Genomic DNA, 20,724 nt, shown 5'->3' with positions numbered 1-20,724 from the left:
GTTAAATGTTTTTTAACTGAAACCCAGTCAGGCCAAGCTCCAGTTTACAGAATGGGCAGAGGAGGAGCTGCTCTGCTGGTGAAGTGGTGGCAGGGAGTGACCTCGCCTGCAAATGTTCTTTCCCCGCAGCTGCTCCACACAGCCAAGGAGCCCTGGGCTCTTGGACACTAGTTTGCAAACTGCTGTTCTGGGCATTCTCAAAAAGAATGATTTATAAATATCCCCTTAAGCGTAATGGGTTGGTACTGACGTGCCTCGTGCCTACAGTTTATTGGCATTTTCTCCTAAGCACAGAAAACCGTTCCCGTTTTCATACTATTTAACACACTTACCTTTTGGTGGGGGGAGATATAGCAAAAATTATATTCAGGTCACGCATATGTCATTGAATAGCATACTCACAGACTGGAAAGAGGAAAGCCTTGCACTTGTCTAGTTTACTGTCTTCATCCCTTTATCCCTCATCCTGCTGTGGTGTCACATTTGAAGGGACAGAGGCCCTAAGAAATTAAATGATGTGCTCAAGGTCACATAGGCAGGGCCCAGGTCTCTTGACCCTTAGGACAGTTCCTTCTACAGTCTTCATAGTTTTCTGCTTAAATAATCATCCCGACATTGTTACCTAGAGTTTGAATTCTTGGTATTTTACTCTGTCATCTTGTATTTCTCAGTATCTTGCAGGACTGAGAGGAGGTGGTGGTGAGGCAGTCTTCAGATGATACCTGCTGCTAAGAAGGACTGTGTAACTGTGTTTTGAAGGAAAATATTTATACATATTTTCTTATATATGCATGTATTAGTTTCCTATTGCAGTAACAAATTACTATGAATGTGGTGGCTTAAGACAACACAAATTTATTATCTTATAATAATAAGATTTTGGTCAGAAGTCCAAATGTGTGGGCAGGGCTGCATTCCTCCTGGAAGCAGGCTATAGGGGAGGATCTGTTTCCTTGCCTTCTCCAGCTTCTAGAGGCTGTACCTCCCTTGACTCGTGGCTACATCACTCCAACCTCTGCTTCTGTTAATCTTTGACCTCTAACCCTCCTGCCTTCCTCTTATAAGGACCCTGAGATTACACTGGGCCCACTTGGATAATCCAGGATAATCTCTGCATCTCAAGATCCTTAACTTAATCACACCAGCAAAGTCCTTTTGCCATGTAAGGTGCCATATTCACACATTTTGGGAATTAGGATGTGAACATCTTTGGGGGCCATTATTCTGCCTACCACAATGCATAAAATACCTCAAAAGGATATGAGAGCAACTAGAAATCTTGGTTGCTCCTGAGGTGGGAAACTAGATGGCTAAAAATGAAGTATGGGAGGAAATTTTTTTTTTTTTTTTTTTTTTGAGACAGGGTCTCACTTTGTCACCCAGGCTGGAGTATAGTGGTGTGATCTCACCTCGCTGCAGCCTTGACCTCCTGGGCTCAAGTGATCCTCCCACCTCAGCCCCCCATGTAGCACTATCCAGCACTACCTCTTGGACAGGTATGCCCCTGAGCAGCTAAATTTTTTGTATTTTTTGTAGAGACAAGGTTTTGCCATGTTGCCCAGGCTGGTCTCGACCTCCTGAGCTCAAGCAATCTGCCTGCCTGGGCCTCCCAAAGTGCCAAGATTATAGGTGTGAGCCACTGCACACAGCCAGGAAGATATTTTTGAATGTTTATTTACACATGTTTATTCTTCATATAATTAGTAAGCCTTCTGATGTTAGGAGCTTAATATTCACAGGTATATTCAAAATCTTAGATGCCAGCCAAGCATCTTGGTTGAGCAGTGATATAGATTTCTCAGTTGATTTATTTTAGCCAGCATCAGAATAGTTCCTATGTACCATATTTGAGTTCAATTCAGCACACTTACTGAAGGCCCACTAGCACTTACTTGACCCAGTAGATGGTGGAGAAATGTGTTGGTCACACTCAGTTACCTTTCAAGCAGCCTGTCCTATAGAACTTTGTGCAGTGATAGAAATGTTCTCTGTCTGCAGTATTCACTTGGTGGCCACTAAGCCACTGAGCACTTGAAATGTAGCAAATGCAACTTGAGAGACTGACTTTTTCATTTTATTTACTTACTTTTGATTAACGTAAATAGTCACGTGTCTAGAGGCTACTATATTGGATACTGCAGCTTTCGAGAAAAATGTAATGAGTTCTGAGGTAGGTGATTTCCCAGGTCCATCTTGAATAGCTGGGCCCTCGTTTAGCAACGAAGTACATTCTAAACCTTAAGTTCCTTATTGCCACTGGATTTTGCTCCATAGAAAGAATGTAATGATTAGGGACTGAATCCCTAGGACCACTGGAAGAGGGCTGCCTTGCCTGATGTGGCAAGTATCTCATGGATCCCATGGCCTCAATGCTTCTGAGGTTCTTCTGATGCTACTGAAATTGTTTCTATGAGGAAATTTATATGGGGTTTCTCCTCTCACCTTCTGGCTGTTGGAAGTGCATTTCTTAGGCATAGCTAGGGACAAGTCCTTGATGCTTTCCCAAATGGCACATTTACTCCCTTGGAGAGTTCCCCCATCTGCCATCCCCCTCCTGTCTCACCCTATCTTCCAGTTTTGAGTTTGCCATCTGGGGCAGGAAGTTTCCAAGAAATAGCAACTGAGAGCAAAATTCACCTATTCCTTTTGTCTTCTTTTTATCTAAAGGTAGACTGAGTTTAAGTCCCCTTCTTCGCCTTTACCCCAACCCGGGAAATACTGAACCTTTCACAGAGGTCAGGGGCATACCTGTCCAGGAGGTAGTGCTGGAACTGCGGTCCTGGTACCTGTCCACAGGTGTGTGGATTTGGACTCAGACCAGGAGCCCTTAGGTCTTCCTTGGTGTTTGTCACCTGTCAGTGTCCCCTCACACACCTCACCCTCTGAGATCTGCAGCCTCTGTGCCTGGTGGAAGAAGAGGCCAAGGGTCTAGGAAAAGAAGTGGAATAGACTGTGACTTCCCAGATTACATCCATCCCATGCAGTAATGACATTAGGAGTCCTGGGTCCTTGTTTTGGCTCTGCTATTGACAGCTCTGACCTTGCACTTACCACTCAATCATTTGCACTTCAGTTTCCTAATCTATCAAAAGAGACCGACTCGGATATGTTAACTCTACTGTTTTGTGATTCTCACTGGGAAAACGGGAATTGAAGGAAAACCTCTGCCTGCTGCCATGGCTGCCTAGACAGTGTCCTTCTCCACCAGCAGCCTCATGCTCTTGCAGTAGTGAGAGGTTTTCTGTACTGTCTTCCCCTCAAGCGTTAGGGTTTTTGCCTCAGCAGGAGGGAGGACTTGCCTAGCGGCTTGTAAGCAGCAATATTCCAAGGCCACATCCAGAGAGGTTAAGGTTCCCGTCGTCCCTACGTTCTCACAGAAGTGATGTCAGGCAGCAGGTGCCAAATCTTGGGGCTTGGCTTGGTTCAGCCTTTGTATCAGGGATGCGAGGCACAATCAGCACCCCACACATGAGTCCAAGACTGAATGAGGGCTGCTGCTGTGAGCGTCCCTGGCCAGCCATGAGCCTTGTGTGTCTGCGCAGTGGGAAGCATGGTGTTGAGCCTGCCCGCTTTATAACGGGGCTCCCTGTGCCAGGTGGACTATAGCAGCGTCATCACATAAACATCCCTACTTCACTGTGAGTAACCTTTCTTTCCCCCCTCTGGATTTTAACTCTGATCCCTTTGTCCTTAACAAACAAGTATTCTAGGTCTGATGTGAGGCTGTACATAGACACTGTCTCATTATCCGGTTAATCTCTGTTTGCTGTCACGGATTCAGCCAGCAGTGGCATTTGCCTGCCTTCAATTTGAAACCTTTTTTTCCATTGTCACTTATGGGAATTGCTGAATGACTCATTATGCCATGGTCAGCCCTCTTGGGTTATTTGCCACAATAGGCCTGACCAGCCAGATTAAAGTGGGCAGTAACTGTAAGCTGCCTGTGTCATCAGTTCAGGATCTGTGTCCCCGGTCAGAGTTCTAAATTGGACATTGAGTTCAGCCTGTTTTGGTTTAGTGCCTTAGGAGGCAGACACTTTGTCAGTCTGTGGAATGGATGGGTATGTGCACGGTACAAGTTAGGGATTCCAAGCATAAGGCAAAGGGCTGGGTGAGTCCCACTTTAGGGTGCATGCAGATCACCGGGGAAGCATTGTTTCTGCCCCACCCCTACAGGTTCTGATGTAGTTGTTCTAACAGGAGGCCTTGGACTCTGCATTTTAGGCATGCATTCCGGTGATTCCTTTTCCAGGTAAACAGCATCCTGAAAACAGCGTCCCAGGGGCTTTGGAGGAGTGACAGGTTCAGGTTTCATGTGGGACATACAGGAAACAACTGTTTTTTTGTTTTTTTTTTTGAAGACAGTCTCGCTCTGTTGCCCAGGCTGGAGTGCAGTGGCGTGATCTCAGTTCACTGCAACCTCCACCTCCCGGGTTCAAATGATTCTCATGCCTCAGCCTCCCGAGTAGCTGGGATTACAGGCACACACCACCACACCCAGCTAATTTTTGTATTGTTAGTGGAGATGGCTTTCACCATGTTGGCCAGGCTGGTCTCAAACTCCTGACCTCAGGTGATCCACCCGCCTTGGCCTCCCAAAGTGCTGGGATTACAGATGTGAGCCACTGTGCTGGGCCAAGAAACATTAATGCAGTCCACCCTAAAGTGGAACTCACCACAGCCCTCTGCCTTATTCTTGGAGAGAATAGAAGACAAATAGGCTTCGTCTCACAAGCCAGCTCAGAGCAGTTAATAGTGGTTGCAGTGGTGAAGATTCTGAGGTCATGCTCAGCTTGCGAGGGATCAGCAATAATGATGTCCTCCATAGGCATGGATGGCACCCGTGTACCACACATCTGTCATCTTGGTGGCCTGGACACAGGGTCGAGAGACCAGGTCCTCAGCTGGCACAAGGAAGGCAGGCCAACATGCAGGCTGTGATAAATCCTTATGGTCCTTGGCTCCCTTTCTCTTCCTTTAAGGTTTTAGGGGTAGGTGTAGGCAGCAGATGCTATAGGAAAGGCTCAGTGCATAGTGGTGACAGCAGATGATGGCACCAGATTGAATCCTGACTTGCTATTTATCAGAAATGTGACATTGGGCAACTTATTTAACTCTGTTCCTTGATTTATTTATCTGTAAAATGGGAATAACAGTATTTACCCCAGAAAATCGTTATGGGGATTAAATGAGATGAAATCTATAGAGCCCCTAAAACAGTGCCTGGCACATAGTGAGGCCAGTATGTGCCAGCTGTTGCTTTTATTATCAGCTTATTGTGATTTGTGGGTAGAAAAGCATTTTCAGCTCTTTGGAGAAGGGAACTTTTGGAGTCTAAGATGCTCTTCTGGTGGCTGGGCTGTGAAATTCATCCAAGAGGAAGGTTCATCAGATGCATCTGAATATCACAAAAACACTTCTTCATCTTGTAAAAGGAAAGCATAAAATGTATGAGTTGGCTTATGCCTTCTGATAACTTATCCCTGCTAGTGGAGCTATGGGAGGCAGGCCACTGAGATACCCGGTGGATAACTATTGATTTTTGCTTCAAGTTTTGAAAAGGAAGAATTCAGTTGGATTTTTGCATGGAGAGAGAGGATGTTACCTGGGACCTAGTTTCAGAAGGAGGTTGCTGGCATTACTGATAGTACAGTGAAAAGACCCAGCAGCATTGAAACATTTATGAGCTGGCTGGAATGGCTTTCTTGTAAATTGTAACCAGCTGCACCGTTGTTTAGCAAAGCCTGCCAGGGCAGCTCCAGCCTGGGCCAAGTATTCTCGAAGCCCAGAAAGCTCACATGAGGTGCTTTTTTTCCACTTACCTTATTAGCTTTCATCTAAGTGACGTTGATGAAGCTCCTACTGTATGTCTAGCATTATGCTGGGTGTTGTGGGGGATGCAAGCAAAGTGGCTTAGTCCCCTATCCCACAGGTACTTTATGCTCTGGTTGGGTAGATATGCCAAACACTTAACAAATTAAAAAAACAAAACAAAACAAAACTATTTCCATGCACTCTCTGTAAGGAGCCAGATGGATACATACAGCAAGGACCTTGGGATGTGCTCTTTGGTATTTACCATACAGCACAGAGTGGCTGAGATGTGTACTCAGCTGTAACAAGTACAGTCTGTGAGGAAGGCCACATGGTTCCTGTGGTAGTTGAAAGGGACAACATGTTGCAAACTGGGGCATGAGGAAACACAGTGTGAGACCTGGGCGGGAAGGGCAGTGGAATTTTCAGAGAAGGATTTCTGGGCTTACTGACTCGTACCAGCAGAGGCATAAACATACCATGTGGAGAAAATGACAGGTAGAGCATTTTGGCAAAGCATGGAATCTGGATGAGGGCTGAGCTCAGGATGCTATTGGTCTTCGAATGCCAGAGTGGGAGCTGTTGAAGGGATCTGAGTAGGAGAGTGACAGACCAGCATGGAGGAGAAGTAAGACTGGGCAGTGGGGTGGGAGGGGCCATAAAGAGAGAAGCAGCAGTGAGGCAGGAGTGGAGGCAGCATCATGGCCCGTGTGAGAGCCTGACCTGGGTCCACTGGAGAGACACTCGAGAGAGACTGTGGCTTGAGGGACACTGTGAAGAAACTAATTAGCAATGTCATCTGCCTTGAAAGATGTAGGCTTTTTTATCCACCAGTCAACCTCTTATGTTTTACAGATCCGGCCAGTTATTGAACAAACCTTTCCTTTTTCTAAAGTTCCAGAAGCCTTCCTGAAGGTGGAAAGAGGACATGCACGAGGAAAGACTGTAATTAATGTTGTTTAAATAAAAATGCAGTTTAGTGATTGTTGGCGTTCTTATTTGGTGAGTGCCTGTGAACCCAAATTTTTTTTTCTAGCCATCCCTTTCAAACATTTTTCCAGATTAGATTATAAATTCCATGATACAAGCTTTAAAAAATAAATACACCATTTTGGCCAGTAATTGATATAAAAATATCAGCACTTGGATTTGTCTGTAGTCAGTAGAAATTCCAGGTTTTTTCAAGCTGTTCCTTCACACCGGCCTTGCAGGTTGCTGTGGCACCTTCTATTTTACTAGCTTAAACTACTTTATTGTCTTTTTTGTTTTAGAGACAGGGTCTTGCTGTGTCACCCAGGCTGGAGTGCAGTGGCACAATCACAGCTCACTGCAGCCTTGACTTTAAGCGATTCTCCTGCTTCAGCCTCTCAAGTAGCTAGGACTACAGGTATGCACCACCACCCCAGCAATTTTTTTTGTATTTTTAGTAGAGACAGTTTCGCCATGTTGCCCAGGCTGGTCTCAAACTCCTGGGCTTAAGTGATCCACCACGTCAGTCTCCCAAAGTTCTGGGATTACAGGCATGAACCACCCTGCTGGGCCTGATCGTCTTAATGTACAGTACTAAAACTTTCAGTGTATGGATGGATGTTGGCATGAAGAGATAATTTAAAGCTGGTTCCTTCTTGAATTAATCACTGAGCACCTTTCTAACTGGCCAAGGTTTCCTTTTTTGTTCCTCCACCATAATGTGGTCACCACAGTTCTTAAAGTTCTAAATCTCTTAGTGTCATATATAAAAATCTGGCTGGTGATTCATTTGTTTATGCCTTAATATTGAAAGGTGAGGGCAGAGTTTCTAACTTTTTTTTTTTTTTTTTTTTTGAGATGGAGTCTCGCTCTGTCGCCCAGGCTGGAGTGCAGTGGCGCAATCCCGGCTCACTGCAAGCTCCACCTCCCGGGTTCACGCCATTCTCCTGCCTCAGCCTCTCCGAGTAGCTGGGACTACAGGCGCCCGCCACCACGCCCGGCTACTTTTTTGTATTTTTAGTAGAGACGGGGTTTCACCGTGGTCTTGATCTCCTGACCTCGTGATCCGCCCGCCTCGGCCTCCCAAAGTGCTGGGATTACAAGCGTGAGCCACCGCGCCTGGCCAGAGTTTCTAACTTTTTAAAACCCTTACATCTTGCATAAGGATTAGGCCTGTTTAGGCAATTGAAACATGCTTCTCTGAGGGCTTTTCCATGGAGATTGCAGCCTTCCAATGGAGCCCAAAGCTTGCCACTTTGATGTCAAATGTACATTTAGATATCTCTCCAATCAACCCATTGCAGTGTGCACTTTTGAATATTCATTTACGGTAAGTGTTTTTACTTCCTAATATACTCATCCTCAGTATTGCACCTGAAATGCTTGCTTGTAACTTTTGATGTAGACTTGTTTGAGATTTCTGCTTGGTTTATTCCTGTTAGACACTCGTTTGGTAGCATGTATGTTAGATGTAGGCTTTTCTCTAGAATTGCTGGTCTGGTCTTACTACCGAGTTATTGCAAAAGAAAAAAAAAAATCTGATTTTCCAGGTGTAAATACCAGCTGCTCTTGACTTCCATCTGGAGCAGCCTCAGCTCTTTTCCTGGAAGGCTCCCAGGTGGTAGTGGGAGTAAAATACTTGAGCCAGGACCTCACTCATCCTCATTTCCACTCAGAAACTATGGAGTTTGGAAAGAGAGTGGTCAGCAAAACTTTCTTGCTATTATACCAGCACCCCTCAAAACTGCTTCATCCTAATCAGACATTTGTTTCTAATCTGCTAGCTGACTCTCTTTGAAGGGTTAGATGAGGGCTACTGAATGGACTCTCAGATTTCATGAACATAGTTAACCAGAAGCAAGTTTATTTAAGAGATCAGTTCAGCACAGGCTACTGTAGGATGTCTTACCCCACCGTATTGTAATGGTATGCACAAAAGGCCTAAAATCAGAGCTATACATTTAGGAACAAGACAGATATGTTGGATGCTGTTGTACATGCGCCAATAATATTTTAAAACAAGATAAACTATTCCAGTGACCATAATTGCCTACCATAGACTCCAGAGAAGATCAGCATTTTAGAATTAGAAACACACTTGAATAGATGGAAAAGAAACAAGTTGTTCTACCTGTGACAAGAGCACCAGTATTGCGTGATGAGGATAAAAAGAGGAAGAATATATTCAAGGAAATGTTTAGCACTTTTGTTCAAAGCTAGAACCCACTGTTTGAAGAGCAGCATATGGGCTGGTGTCTTGTCAGTAGTTAAGCAGTTTGTTTGCATTCTTGAAATGCTTACTACAGTTGAGGGTTCCAAGATTGCTTGGAGATTGATTTGACTCCGGTCAAATCATGAGTTCCAAGACTTGACCAGCAACATCCCTAAAGGTCTCTTTTCCTTCTCTTTCTGGGGATAATTAATTGCTGGTCATCCTCTTGAGCCTTTCACCCTCGTTTAGTGGCTATAGTGCCCCCAAGACCGGAGGCTGTCCACCAACAGCTGTACCCCGAAGCATGGCTGTAGAACACTGCAGGGAAGGCAGCCCCATGCAGGCCATGTGTGGATGCAGGTGGATAGGAGGGCAAGAAATTAGGCTAAAAAATGTGAGTTTAGCAAAAAAGTATGTAACATTGCTTCAGCACTTGTAGATGAGTAAGGATGGCTCATAAATTAGGTCATAATAGTGTTCCAGTAGCAGCTATAAGAAAGGCATTAAACAACACTCATTTGTGACATTCTTGGGCAGCCCATGGATGAGTTAAAATAATGCAAATCCTGGCTGGGCGCAGTGGCTCAGGCCTGTAATCCCAGCATTTTGGGAGGCTGAGGCAAGTGAATTGCTTGAGCCCAGAAGTTCAAGATCAGCCTAGGCAACATGATGAAACCCCATCTCTACAAAAAAAAAAAAAACAAAAATTGGCTGGGCTTGGTGGTGTGTGCCTATAGTCCCAGCTACATGGGAGGCTGAGGTGGGAGGATCACCTGAGCCTGGGGAGGTAGAGGCTGCAGTGAGCCATGATTGTGCCACTGCACTCCAGCCTGAGACCCTGTCTCAAAAAATAATAATTGAAATCCTACTGACTACTGACAAATGTTACCAGACTTTGACATTAAATTTTTAAAATGTATTTTTAATATGAACTAAAGGAAAATAGTATTTTGTTTAGAGTTCGTTAAATGTGTGAATACCTAAGGCTTTCCCATTGTGCTATGCAGCATATTTAAGGGTTCCAGAAAGTGTTTAAGGCCAAGAACCAAAATTACAGGCCTAATAAAGTATTTCTTCTCAGATGCTAAACAGTTCTCTACCTTTCAAACTTAAGCCTTTATCTTACCCTTTAAAGTGTAAGGGCTTTGTAGGTCCACAAAGTTGGTAAATTTGTTCCAGTTCTCTCCTGTCACTATCTTTGGAAATAATTTAAAATGTACACAGTCTTGAAGTCTTGATATAACATTTTAAAAAATCACCCAACAGCTGCTAATTAGGCAACCTGTTTAAGCAGCTACCAAAAATGAAAGGCAAGAAATGAAAGGAGGACAAATTATTGGTTTAAAGCTATGATAGTCTTTTGAAACGATGAGTAAGTTCTCTGAGTCATGGCAGCATGATTTAAGGTTGAATTTAGAATCAATGAAGGAGGAGTCGATCCACTTTCCAGTTTGGTCTTCCATCAGCATTGTCCTTTTTAAGAAATAAGGTGGCTGGAAGGACCTCCAGAAGATTCTTCTTCCTTCTTTGTTCAGGTATATAGGACCATGGCTTCCCACACTTGTGTAAACTTCTCTTTGCTGACAGTGTTGAGGATAATGTGATTTTGATCATACTGTGTGCCCCCTAAAAGAAAGGAAAATAATAAAAGATGAATGTGCCCACGGTGAAGGGTCTGTAGCAGACACAATTCCCCTAACACCAGTACAGCAAAAGTAAGCAAGTAAACAAGGTATAGAACTGCATCCCTCAAGGAGGCAAGGCAGGGAGGGAAGCCTGAGCCCCTGTGGGATGAGAGGGTCAACCTGTCATGGGTGAATCTGTCCAGATCCCACCATCGGGGCACCAGCACCTTCACACAGGACATCCTACCTCACGGGCTCCTTTTTCTACCCAGTTTTTAAGAGCTAGTCTACGGTCACTCTTTCTTACAATGTCTGAAATTCAAGGGAACTGGGAAAACTCGAGAGAAGGGAAAAGGAGTAAAGAGACTAACATATATTTGGTAGTGAGATGGTGGATTCGAGACCAGTGAGGAAAGAACAGGCAGTCCTGGCAGTGGTGGAAAGGTGGGAGGAATGGTTATCGGGGAACAGCGTTTGCATGAACAATGAAAATGGGCTGTATTAGGTCAAAGAGGAGGTTTGGATGACACCTGGAAGTACATAAAGGGACAGGGTAGCATTGTCACTACTGGGGAATCAATTGGTGGATAAAACTTCATAGCATTTAAGATGCTGAGTACCATTGTATTGTAAAACTATTATCATCTAACTCCCTGTTACCAGAATGTAAGATTTTCCAAAGGTGCTCACTGGATGTTTCAGATACTTTTGTGCTAAAAACAGCCTCACGGCTTCTTTCTTTGGAGAAGTATCATCAACAAAAGGGTTATCTGATTTTTTTTTTTCCAGTGTAGAAGATCCCTTCAGATGGCTTATCCTTTTTTTAGCATAAACCTCAGCACCAAGGATGTATCAACAAAGACCCCATCAAAGTAAAAATCTGTGCATTTTGATGCCGGGAGTGACTGGTATTGAAAGCATGCTTCCTCCTCGGATCAAGAAGAAATAAACATTCTTTTCGCCTTTGAAGCATTTACAAAATAGGAAAAAAGTTTGAGAATTTACACAATAAATCTAGGTATTATAGTTGAGGAAGGAAATCGTCTCTTCTCCTCTTGTGAGACACTGATTTATCATCATTGATAATCTACAGCCTCTACACAGCTAGAGGTATGGCTAGATTTACTATAGAATACAAGGGTGAGGCGCTTTGGGCCTTTATGTGTAAGTTTGTAGCAGCAGGGAAAAAACGTTTTCACTACCAGCAAACCCTACACTCTGCCGAGACAGAGACACACACAGCATAATACTCCACTGGAATTTCAGGAAGTATTAAAGTCACAATGTCTCTTTTCATTCTTCATTATTATAGTATGTTAAAATACTTTTTGTATGTTAAAATACTTTTTGTATTTTAAGAGTATCTTTTGTATTTTAAAAGTATCGTAAAATACTTTCATATAAATTCAGCTAGAATCATGAAGACTAGAAAGTTCTTGAGAAATAATTTGATCCATTCTCTTGCCTTTGGAAAGTATTTAAATTGTGCAGACTAAATGTTTTTTAAAGTGAACATGAATCAGCTTCCACTGTTGTTACAAGGTATGTGGTCTGGAATAATACATGAATGTCTACCAAAAGAATTCATTTCCCAAACACAGGGAGATGAGCTAGAAGACAGATGCGTGATCTAATAACTCTTAGGGCAATTTTAATACATAACAAATGGTTCAGTAGTTGTAGCTAATGGAAATCATGGTCTGCTAGTAAGTGCACCAACGAGAAGTGTTTATATTTTCCTTTGCATGGGGTGTGGGACGTGCGGCGCTGCTCTCTCATGTCCACAAGATGGCACCATTCTCCCAGTCTGAGAAAATTCAGTTTTAACAAGGAATTAAGACTTGTAGCTAGCCGGGCATGGTGGCAGGCACCTGTAATCCCAGCTACTCAGGAGGCTAAGGCAGGAGAATCGCTTGAACCCAGGAGGCGGAGGTTGCAGTGAGCCAAGATCGTGTCACTGCACTCCAGCCTGGGCAACAGAGTGAGACTCCATCTCAAAAAAAAAAAAAAAAAAAAAAAAAAGGACTGTTGTTGCTACCGTACTAGATACTGAGATTTCACAAATATACAGGACATTATGCTTACTCAGCAGGCACTTGACTAATTTATATAGTGTCATTTAGGAAGGGGCTCTGGAGCTTTAAAAAGAAGTCTTAAGAAACCTAGAGTCCCACGTTCATGTCAGAGCCAAGACGAGTCAGGTGTCCTTCCTTCTGGTCAGCTGCTAATGTAACAAGTCAGGGACATCCTGTGTGCCTAGCACATCTAGAACATAAACTGAAGCCAAGGAGGAGGGCTTTTTTTTTTTCACTCTGGTGCCCTCCGTGTCTAGCACCGAGCCTGCCACATAGCGTGTACCCCGTGAATACATGTTGGAAGAGTAAGAGAAGAAAGCTCTAGCTAAGGATTATAGTGTTGCCCACCCTGGACATAGGAAGCAGATCACATTTGTAAAAAACAGGAAGGTTTGGTCAGATTTCCTTTGAGAACTAAATACCCTACTTTTTCTAACATTGCCTCAAAAACTCCATTTTTTCCAATTGAGTCACATTTCTTTGGTGTCTCTGGAGATTTTGAAACTCTTGTCAACACTGAAGCACTCTAGTAAAATAAAGTTTATCAAAACAAGAATAAAGGAAGATCTGCATAATTCTTAACTAGTTTGAACCTCAGGTTGATCATCTATAAAATGAGTATTTCACCTGTCTACATATTGACAAATCTGTTGTACCAAATGTAAGGTGAGGGAGTTGTACTATATGTTACTGTTCGGTTTCTGAATATTGCATTTATTTTCTTATATCCAAGGGTACTGCTTGCATTTTATATGATCTTTGTGGTCTCCATCCAGCCTGTAGTTGCAGTGCTTAGTTTGTGTTCCTTAAGTGCCCCCTTTAATGAAGGCAAAGGCATTGTTTGCCTCTGAGCATCTTTCCAACTTCTCAGATTCTGTGTGATTCTAAGTCCATTGTTTTAAGTGGGTTGGCCAAGCTACCTACCTGGAGATCATTCAGAAGTGACAGCCACTTTTGCTCCCCATACAGTTACCAAAGCCCCTGATGAAAATGTCCAGATTCATTCTCCATTATCCAGAAAAGTTGTTTTTTAAAAATCAGATTACAGCACTTTCTTTATCCCTACAACTTTTTTTTTTTTTTTTGAGACAAAGTCTTGCCCTGCCGCCCAGGCTGGAGTGCAGTGGCACAGTCTCGGCTCAGTGCAATCTCCGCCTCCTGGGTTGACGTGATTCTCCTGCCTCAACCTCCCAAATAGCTGGGACTACAGGTGCCCACCACCACACCCAGCTAATTTTTTGTATTTTTTAGTAGAGACAGGGTTTCACCATGTTAGCCAGGATGGTCTCGATCTCCTGACCTCGTGATCCGCCCACCAGGGCCTCCCAAAGTGCTGGGATTACAGGCGTGAGCCACCGTGCCCAGCTCCTTACCCCTACATCATAAACTTTAATGACAGCATTGGCCTAAATCCCTGATTAAAGTAAAATTGAGTCATTTTGTAGTGATGATTTAAAATAGAGTATGTAATATACTCATAAAAATTTTAAAAAAATTAATGGAGTATGTAGTATGGTTACATTATCACCAGTTCGCTAAATTTACAAAACACAATTGTGCTGACTTTCCTGATAGGGAATAAAAAAGTGCCCATTAATTTAAAGCAGAATTACCCCAGATGACATGAATACACCATCTGCACCTGTCAATAACAACACACTAGTTCACTGAGTTCCCACACAGAGGTTAGGTCATTGTTATGTTGTTTTAAAATGACCATCAGTGGTTCTCTGGGTATGGGCCTCAGACCAGCAGAATTGGCAACACCTGGGAACTTGTTAGAAAAGGAATTCTCAGGCCCCACCCCAGAACTACAGACTCAGTCTCTGAGGATGTGGCCCCACAGTCTATTTTAACCCGCCCTCCAGGTGATTCTGATGCAAATAAAGTTTGAGGACCACCACCCTAAATTTATTCTCTCCCAAGCACCATCAATTCACTCCCTATTAGCTTCATTGAACACATGTTGCATTGAAATCCTGTAGGCTGTGTTAATTCCTTTGAGATCTTAGATCTTTTCAATGAAAGGTCACATGTATACATGAGAATCATCAGCTCTACTGAACTAAGTGCAATCATGGGCTTTCAGCTTGTGATTTTTTAGCCTAACACTATTATAATAAAATAAATGTTTGAAGTCAGCCTATGGCCAGATTCTGGCCAAACTGGCCAACCCCTTTGAGCTTCTGGGTTTTTTTTTTTTTTGTCTGTAAAACTGGGGAGAAGAGAAGAGGGAGAGGGGGATAATGCAGACCTCGTAGGGCGGCTGTGAAGATGACAGGAGATGCTGTACTGAAAGTGGTTAGCACAGCAGCTGGCACACAGTAGGGGCTCTCTTACTGTTACTACTAATAATACATTCATCATTTGCAAAAGTTATGAATAGATTTTTCCCTAACTAAAAGACATACACATTACCATAAAGAAAATAAAGGAAGTGACCCTTACCTTTGATATCTAAAACTAAATTTGGCTTCAACTTGCTATAAATCCTGCCATCGGACTTCAAGCTCCAGAACTGGCTGTCAGCATTCTGGTCCAGGGCCAGGCCTAGCTTGGAGCCAGATGTTACCAGGCTGCCCACAATCGTCAGGCAGCAGTCTTCTGCTATCTGCTCAGTGGAAAAGACAAGATATCTTAAATATGTATCCAGCTGTAAGTCTCATAGCAATTATTTCTCTGGTTACATTGAGCTTTAAAATTATCTTAGTTCCTAGCTTCATTTACCCCACATGAGGCAGTTCAGACAATAAATCGGACAATAAGTATTTATGCCGTTTATTTCAGATGACATGAATGATGGAAAAATCTCAATGTTTGTGCATCATAAGAGACTTCTGCCCTTTGCAAGACTATCTTACTAGTAGGGAAAGCCTCAGAACATTAGAACTGCCCATCATATTTTTCCCTGTCATAAGTGACCATGATCCCAGGCAGGTTCTGTAGCTATATCGCCCTCTGACATCTCCACCTCTGCTTGGCCTGACCTTCCAGTATATGACTGCACCTCTAATTTTGTAGCACTGGGTGGCTAAAGAGTATTTTATCATTTTAAATCTCGGAATTGCGTTTATTAGCATTTGTCTTTCCTTCATGAGAATTAAAATTTTCTAAACAGGCATGCTTTCCAGCTATGAAAACAGAAAAATGCAGACTCACTAGAGGGTGTTTTAATGCAAAGATTTTATGAGCCCTTCCCTGAAGTGAATCTACCCTTAATATATAAATAATGTATGACAGTCATGTTCACATGCCATTAACAAAAATTACTGGCCAGGTACAGTGGTTCACAACTGTAATCCCAACACTTTGGGAGGCCAAGGTGAGAGGATCACTTGTGAGACCCTATCTCTACAGAAAAGTTTCACAAATTAGCCAGGTGTAGTGGCATGCACTTGTGGGCCCCAGCTACTCAGGAGGCTGAGGTGGGAGGATCCCTTGAGCCCAGGAGGTTGAAGCTACAGTGAGCTGTGATCGCACCACTACACTCCAGCCTGGGCAACAGAGCTAGACTCTGTCTCAAACACAAAAACAAAACAATGTTGCTATAAAAATGCCTGTTAAAAGTGTATTATTGTAGGCCAGGCACAGTGGCTCAGGCCTGTAATCCCAGCACTTTGGGAGGCCAAGGCAGGTGGATCACGAGGTCAGGAGATGGAGACCATCCTGGCCAACATGGTGAAACCCTGTCTCTACTAAAAATACAAAAAAGTTAGCTGGGCATGGTGGCACATGCCTGTAGTCCCAGCTACTCGAGAGGCGGAGGCAGGAGAATCGCGTGAACCTGGGAGGTAGAGGTTGAAGTGAGCCGAGATCATGCCACTGCACTCCAGCCTGGCGACAGAGCAAGACTCTGTCTAAAAAAAATTAAAATAAAGTGTATTATTCTATATCGAGATGAAAGCACTGTGATAATCTAGGAGACTTTTTCTCATTGACCTATTGAATTCAAAGTTGTTAAATAACATCACTGAAATGTCTGTTAGAAATAACTGCTGAAAGGCACCATTTTCTTGGATTGTTTAAGACAATTCAAAGGCAGAAAGCTTCTTTTCATGATTCCATATTACAACTACTTCTGTTTCTCCTGCTAGTTCTTCTATGCATGTCCAAACAGTACTTCTGTTTACTGAAAGAATTCTCCCTCCAGCACAACAGATCCAATTAACGAGTTGTACTCCTTTTCGCAAGGCTGTGTTCCTTCTGCTGACTCACGGGGCACCAGGTTTTTTTTTTTTTTTTTTTTTTTTTTTTTTTAAAGAAAATTAGGAGCCAACGGTCAAGTTCATACAATCAAGGAGTAAAAAAGTTTTATCTACCATAGAAGCATGAGCTTCTTTCATAAAAATCTTACTACAGTCAGCTTTTAAGTGTCTGTTAATAGTAGGAATGATGCAGGAAGGACATGGGCCATTTTCCAATTTACAACGTATGACACTTAGGAAATGGACTGTGTAGCACACAGAGGGATCTCTTTACCCTTCATGCCGTTCTGTGGATTTCCCTAAAACAAACCAAGAGTGATTTTTGTTGACAGGGCTGGAGCTTATAGTTTGTTTCTGTAACAGTTACATTAAGGAAAAAGGGAAGAATAACAAACACTTCCTTTTTCTACTACTATATAAAAATCAAGCATAGAAATAAATATTCTATTTTGAATCAGTGCTATATTTACCTTTCATTTTAAGTTCCTAGACTGGTTCTATCAGAGCTAGGATATACTGTCATGAAAAAAACAAATTCATTTCTGAAAGTACTCCAGGAATTGTGAAATTGCATCTACTTGAAGAAAAGATCAAAAGCATATGAAAGGATGAGTCACCTCCTAGCAAAGGCATCACAGGCCCCCGTGGAATCCTAAAGCTCACCCTGCATTTGATGCATCCTTCTTGATAGATCCAAATCTGATCATCGGCCCCGACATCCTCCATGACCTGTATCCTCAGAAGCTTCAGATCCTCCAAGTTTCCATTGGTTGACATGAATAACCCTGTTGCTTTGTTTCGAAGTCTGAAATAAATTCGCTTCTAGAAGACAAAACCCCCAGCAGTCATTATACCAGATGTGCTGCTGGAAGCACTAAACAAGCATGAATATCAGGAAGAATCCAAAGTGAGATATGGATTAAGGGTAATTACCATACTCAAGAGTCTCAGAGGTTTTAGATTTTCTCAATGGGAAGAGTTTGACAAAATGTCAAAGCACCTGAGGCAGGGTGCCTGCCTGTGGATAACTGCGTTTGATGTTCAGTTGGATGGCATTCTGAAGCAGCCACACCTCTTAGCACCAGAAACTGAGCCCAGATTATTGGAGCGGGGAAGGAGTTTATGGGGTGAGGCCAATTATAAACTTTGAATTAAAAAATTGGATAAAAAGTTGGATTGCATTTACAAAAAAATTTCAGAGAAGAGTCTATACAGAGCATGGAGAAGAAGAAAATACCTGAACAAAAGGTCGTAGAGAACCTATTTGGCGACAGCCACTGAATTCATACCAATTAGGTACTTCTGCAGGTGACAATAGGAACTGTCGCCCTCTGTAACTGCCATATTCATAAGTAACCCATCTGAAAACAAAAATAACCACAGTAAGTGGCAATTTTCATTTGACAGTGGACCCCAATTACATTTATTTTTACAATGCTTTCCATTTCTAGACTGAACTATATACTTTTAACATACATTGGGGAGAAAATGAAGATCTTTTCTAGAACACTTAAAAGAAGTAATTTCTTGACAAATAGCAAATTTTTGTTACATGAGTACTTATGCCAAAAAGTTACATTCTTGAAGAGAAATAGGTAAGTTTTTTCCTCCATAAAGCAATGAAATACTGTCTTTTAGTGGATTCCTCAGTTCTTCCTGGGAACTATTCATAAAGCAGCTTCAGTTGTAATAATGGATCTTTTAAGTTGTTAATATTTCCAAAGCTCTTAGTAGGTGCTAAATAGGGTTAAATAATAAGTTTTGTCTGCAATGAAAGTAATCTTTGTTAAATCTAAAAAACTGCTAAGATACTCAGTTCCCTTCCGCTCAGGTGCTACTGCTGCACACCTGAGGAAGTATGGGTTTAAGCGCAGACTGGCGTGGAAGCAGCCCAGCGCCCTCCTCTCTTGCATATTACATCAAGGAAGAATGCACTCTAGCTTTAATCCTGGAACTTAAATCCTAGATAAAATTTTATCATCTTATCTTAAAAACAAAATATTAAAACCTACTGCAAAAAAAATCACCCATAATTCTACCACCCTAATATTCTATAACTTTTTTTTCCAGGTAGGTCTCACTCTGTTGCCCAGGCTGAAGGGCAGTGGCACGATCACAGCTCACTCAACCTCCCAGACTCAAGTGATCTCCCACCTTAGCCTCCTGAGTAGCTGGGACTACAGGCACGCACCACCACACCCGGCTAATTTTTGTGTTTTCAATAGAGACAGGATTTCAACGTGTTGCCCAGGCTTGTCTGGAACTGCTGGGTTCCAGTGATCTGCCCGCTTTGACCTCCCAAAGTGCTAGGGTTACAGACGTGAGTCACTGCGCCCAGCTTCTGTGATATTTTTTTATTTTCTATTTTTCTTAGATGGAGTTTCACTCTTGTCACCCAGGCTGGACTGCACTGGTGTGATCTCAGCTCACTGCAACCTCCGCCTCCCGGGTTCAAGTGATTCTCCTGCCTCAGCCTCCTGAGTAGCTGGGATTACAGGGGCCCACCACCACACCTGGCTAGTTTTTGTATTTTTTAGCAGAGATGGGGTTTCACCATGTTGGCCAGGCTGGTCCTGAACTCCTGACCTGAGGTGATCCACCTGCCTTGCCCTCCCAAAGTGCTGGGATTACAGGCAGGAGCCACCGTGCCCAGCCTGGCCTGATTATTTTTTAAATAGATGTAGTCCACCCCAACATCTGTTGTACACAGGTAGACCATACCTATTGTTTTTGTGAATAAAAGAAAAATACTTTCTTAAAAACATGTATTACATTGATGGTACTCATTCATTTTTATATCTTATTCAAGAATTTTCGAAGTTGAGGGGAAAAAATCTTTCCAAGTTGACCTTTAATCATTTGTATAACATCTGCCAGTCATTCCCAGCTAAAGGAAAATCTCAACCCTGAGCTCCAAAATCAGAGGACTTGCTCTTTTTTAAAGGGATAAGTAAAGTCAGCTCTTTCTTACTTGCTAGACTATGAGAGGTGTTAAAGACAAAGTCCTTACCTTAAATAAACTAAAAATCTGGATAATGAAATAAAAAATGCTTTACATATGACTTTTCTACAAAGGTGCATAATTATTAACCATTACAGAAAGAGAGGGTATATGTCAATTAGTTTAAGATAATGTAAGAGAGGGAGAAATCTGATCAATTTTTTTTTTTTTTTTTTTTTTTTTTTGAGACGGAGTCTCGCTCTGTCGCCCAGGCTGGAGTGCAGTGGCATGAACATGGCTCACTGCAGCCTCAACCTACTGTGCTCAAGTGATCCTTCGGCCTCAGCCTCCCATGTAGCTGGGACCACAGGCATGTGCCACGACACCTGGCTAATTTTTAAATTTTTGGTAGAGATGGGGTCTCACTTTGTTGCCCAGGCTTTTCTTGAATCCCTGGATTCAAATGATCCTTCTACCTCGGCCTCCTAAAGTGTTGGGAGTACAGGCCTGAGCCACTGTGCCCAGCCCAAACTTGATTTTTAAAATGATCTATTTTATTGAGTCAACAAGTAGGTAACTCACATGCCACCAATAACCTGAACAGAGCGTATTTGCGTGTTGAATCCCAGGGATCGGAGATTGACAGTTTCTGCATTAAGTTCAATCTTTTTTCCTTTGAAGTCTTCTCTTTCAAAGAGAATAATTGTTGGTTCAGAAAATTCCTGTTGAGGAACAAAAACAATGTTCTGTTATTCATCTTTGTTAATAATTCAAACTTATGTGAAAATCATCTTGTTACAAGGACAAAGCACAAAAAATCTGCTAGATTTGGCCTTTCCATAAACTCCTTTTCCAAGGGAGCCTGGACGTTTATATACTCCAA

General features: G+C 42.6%; 2 protein-coding genes across 2 annotated transcripts in view; one reads left to right on the top strand and one right to left on the bottom strand.

Moving 5' to 3' along the window:
* RTN4IP1 (reticulon 4 interacting protein 1) overlaps nucleotides 1-6,798 on the top strand; it is a 56,397-nt gene extending 49,599 nt beyond the window's left edge. Inside the window, exon 9 of the mRNA XM_003278913.4 lies at nucleotides 6,670-6,798. Coding sequence (XP_003278961.1) covers nucleotides 6,670-6,777 — 108 coding nt within the window. The 3' untranslated portion in view covers nucleotides 6,778-6,798. The remainder of the gene's footprint in view (nucleotides 1-6,669) is intronic.
* Nucleotides 6,799-9,901: 3,103 nt separating this feature from the next.
* CRYBG1 (crystallin beta-gamma domain containing 1) overlaps nucleotides 9,902-20,724 on the bottom strand; it is a 210,956-nt gene continuing 200,133 nt past the window's right edge. Inside the window, exons 18-22 of the mRNA XM_003278912.3 lie at nucleotides 20,424-20,563; nucleotides 18,138-18,261; nucleotides 17,564-17,722; nucleotides 15,144-15,306; nucleotides 9,902-10,621 (exon numbers count right to left, since the gene is read on the bottom strand). Coding sequence (XP_003278960.3) covers nucleotides 10,527-10,621; nucleotides 15,144-15,306; nucleotides 17,564-17,722; nucleotides 18,138-18,261; nucleotides 20,424-20,563 — 681 coding nt within the window. The 3' untranslated portion in view covers nucleotides 9,902-10,526. The remainder of the gene's footprint in view (nucleotides 10,622-15,143; nucleotides 15,307-17,563; nucleotides 17,723-18,137; nucleotides 18,262-20,423; nucleotides 20,564-20,724) is intronic.

This window comes from Nomascus leucogenys, chromosome 3 (genome assembly GCF_006542625.1).
Source record: "Nomascus leucogenys isolate Asia chromosome 3, Asia_NLE_v1, whole genome shotgun sequence".
Classification (NCBI taxonomy): domain Eukaryota; kingdom Metazoa; phylum Chordata; class Mammalia; order Primates; family Hylobatidae; genus Nomascus; species Nomascus leucogenys.
This window is presented reverse-complemented; position numbering and strand designations above follow the sequence as displayed.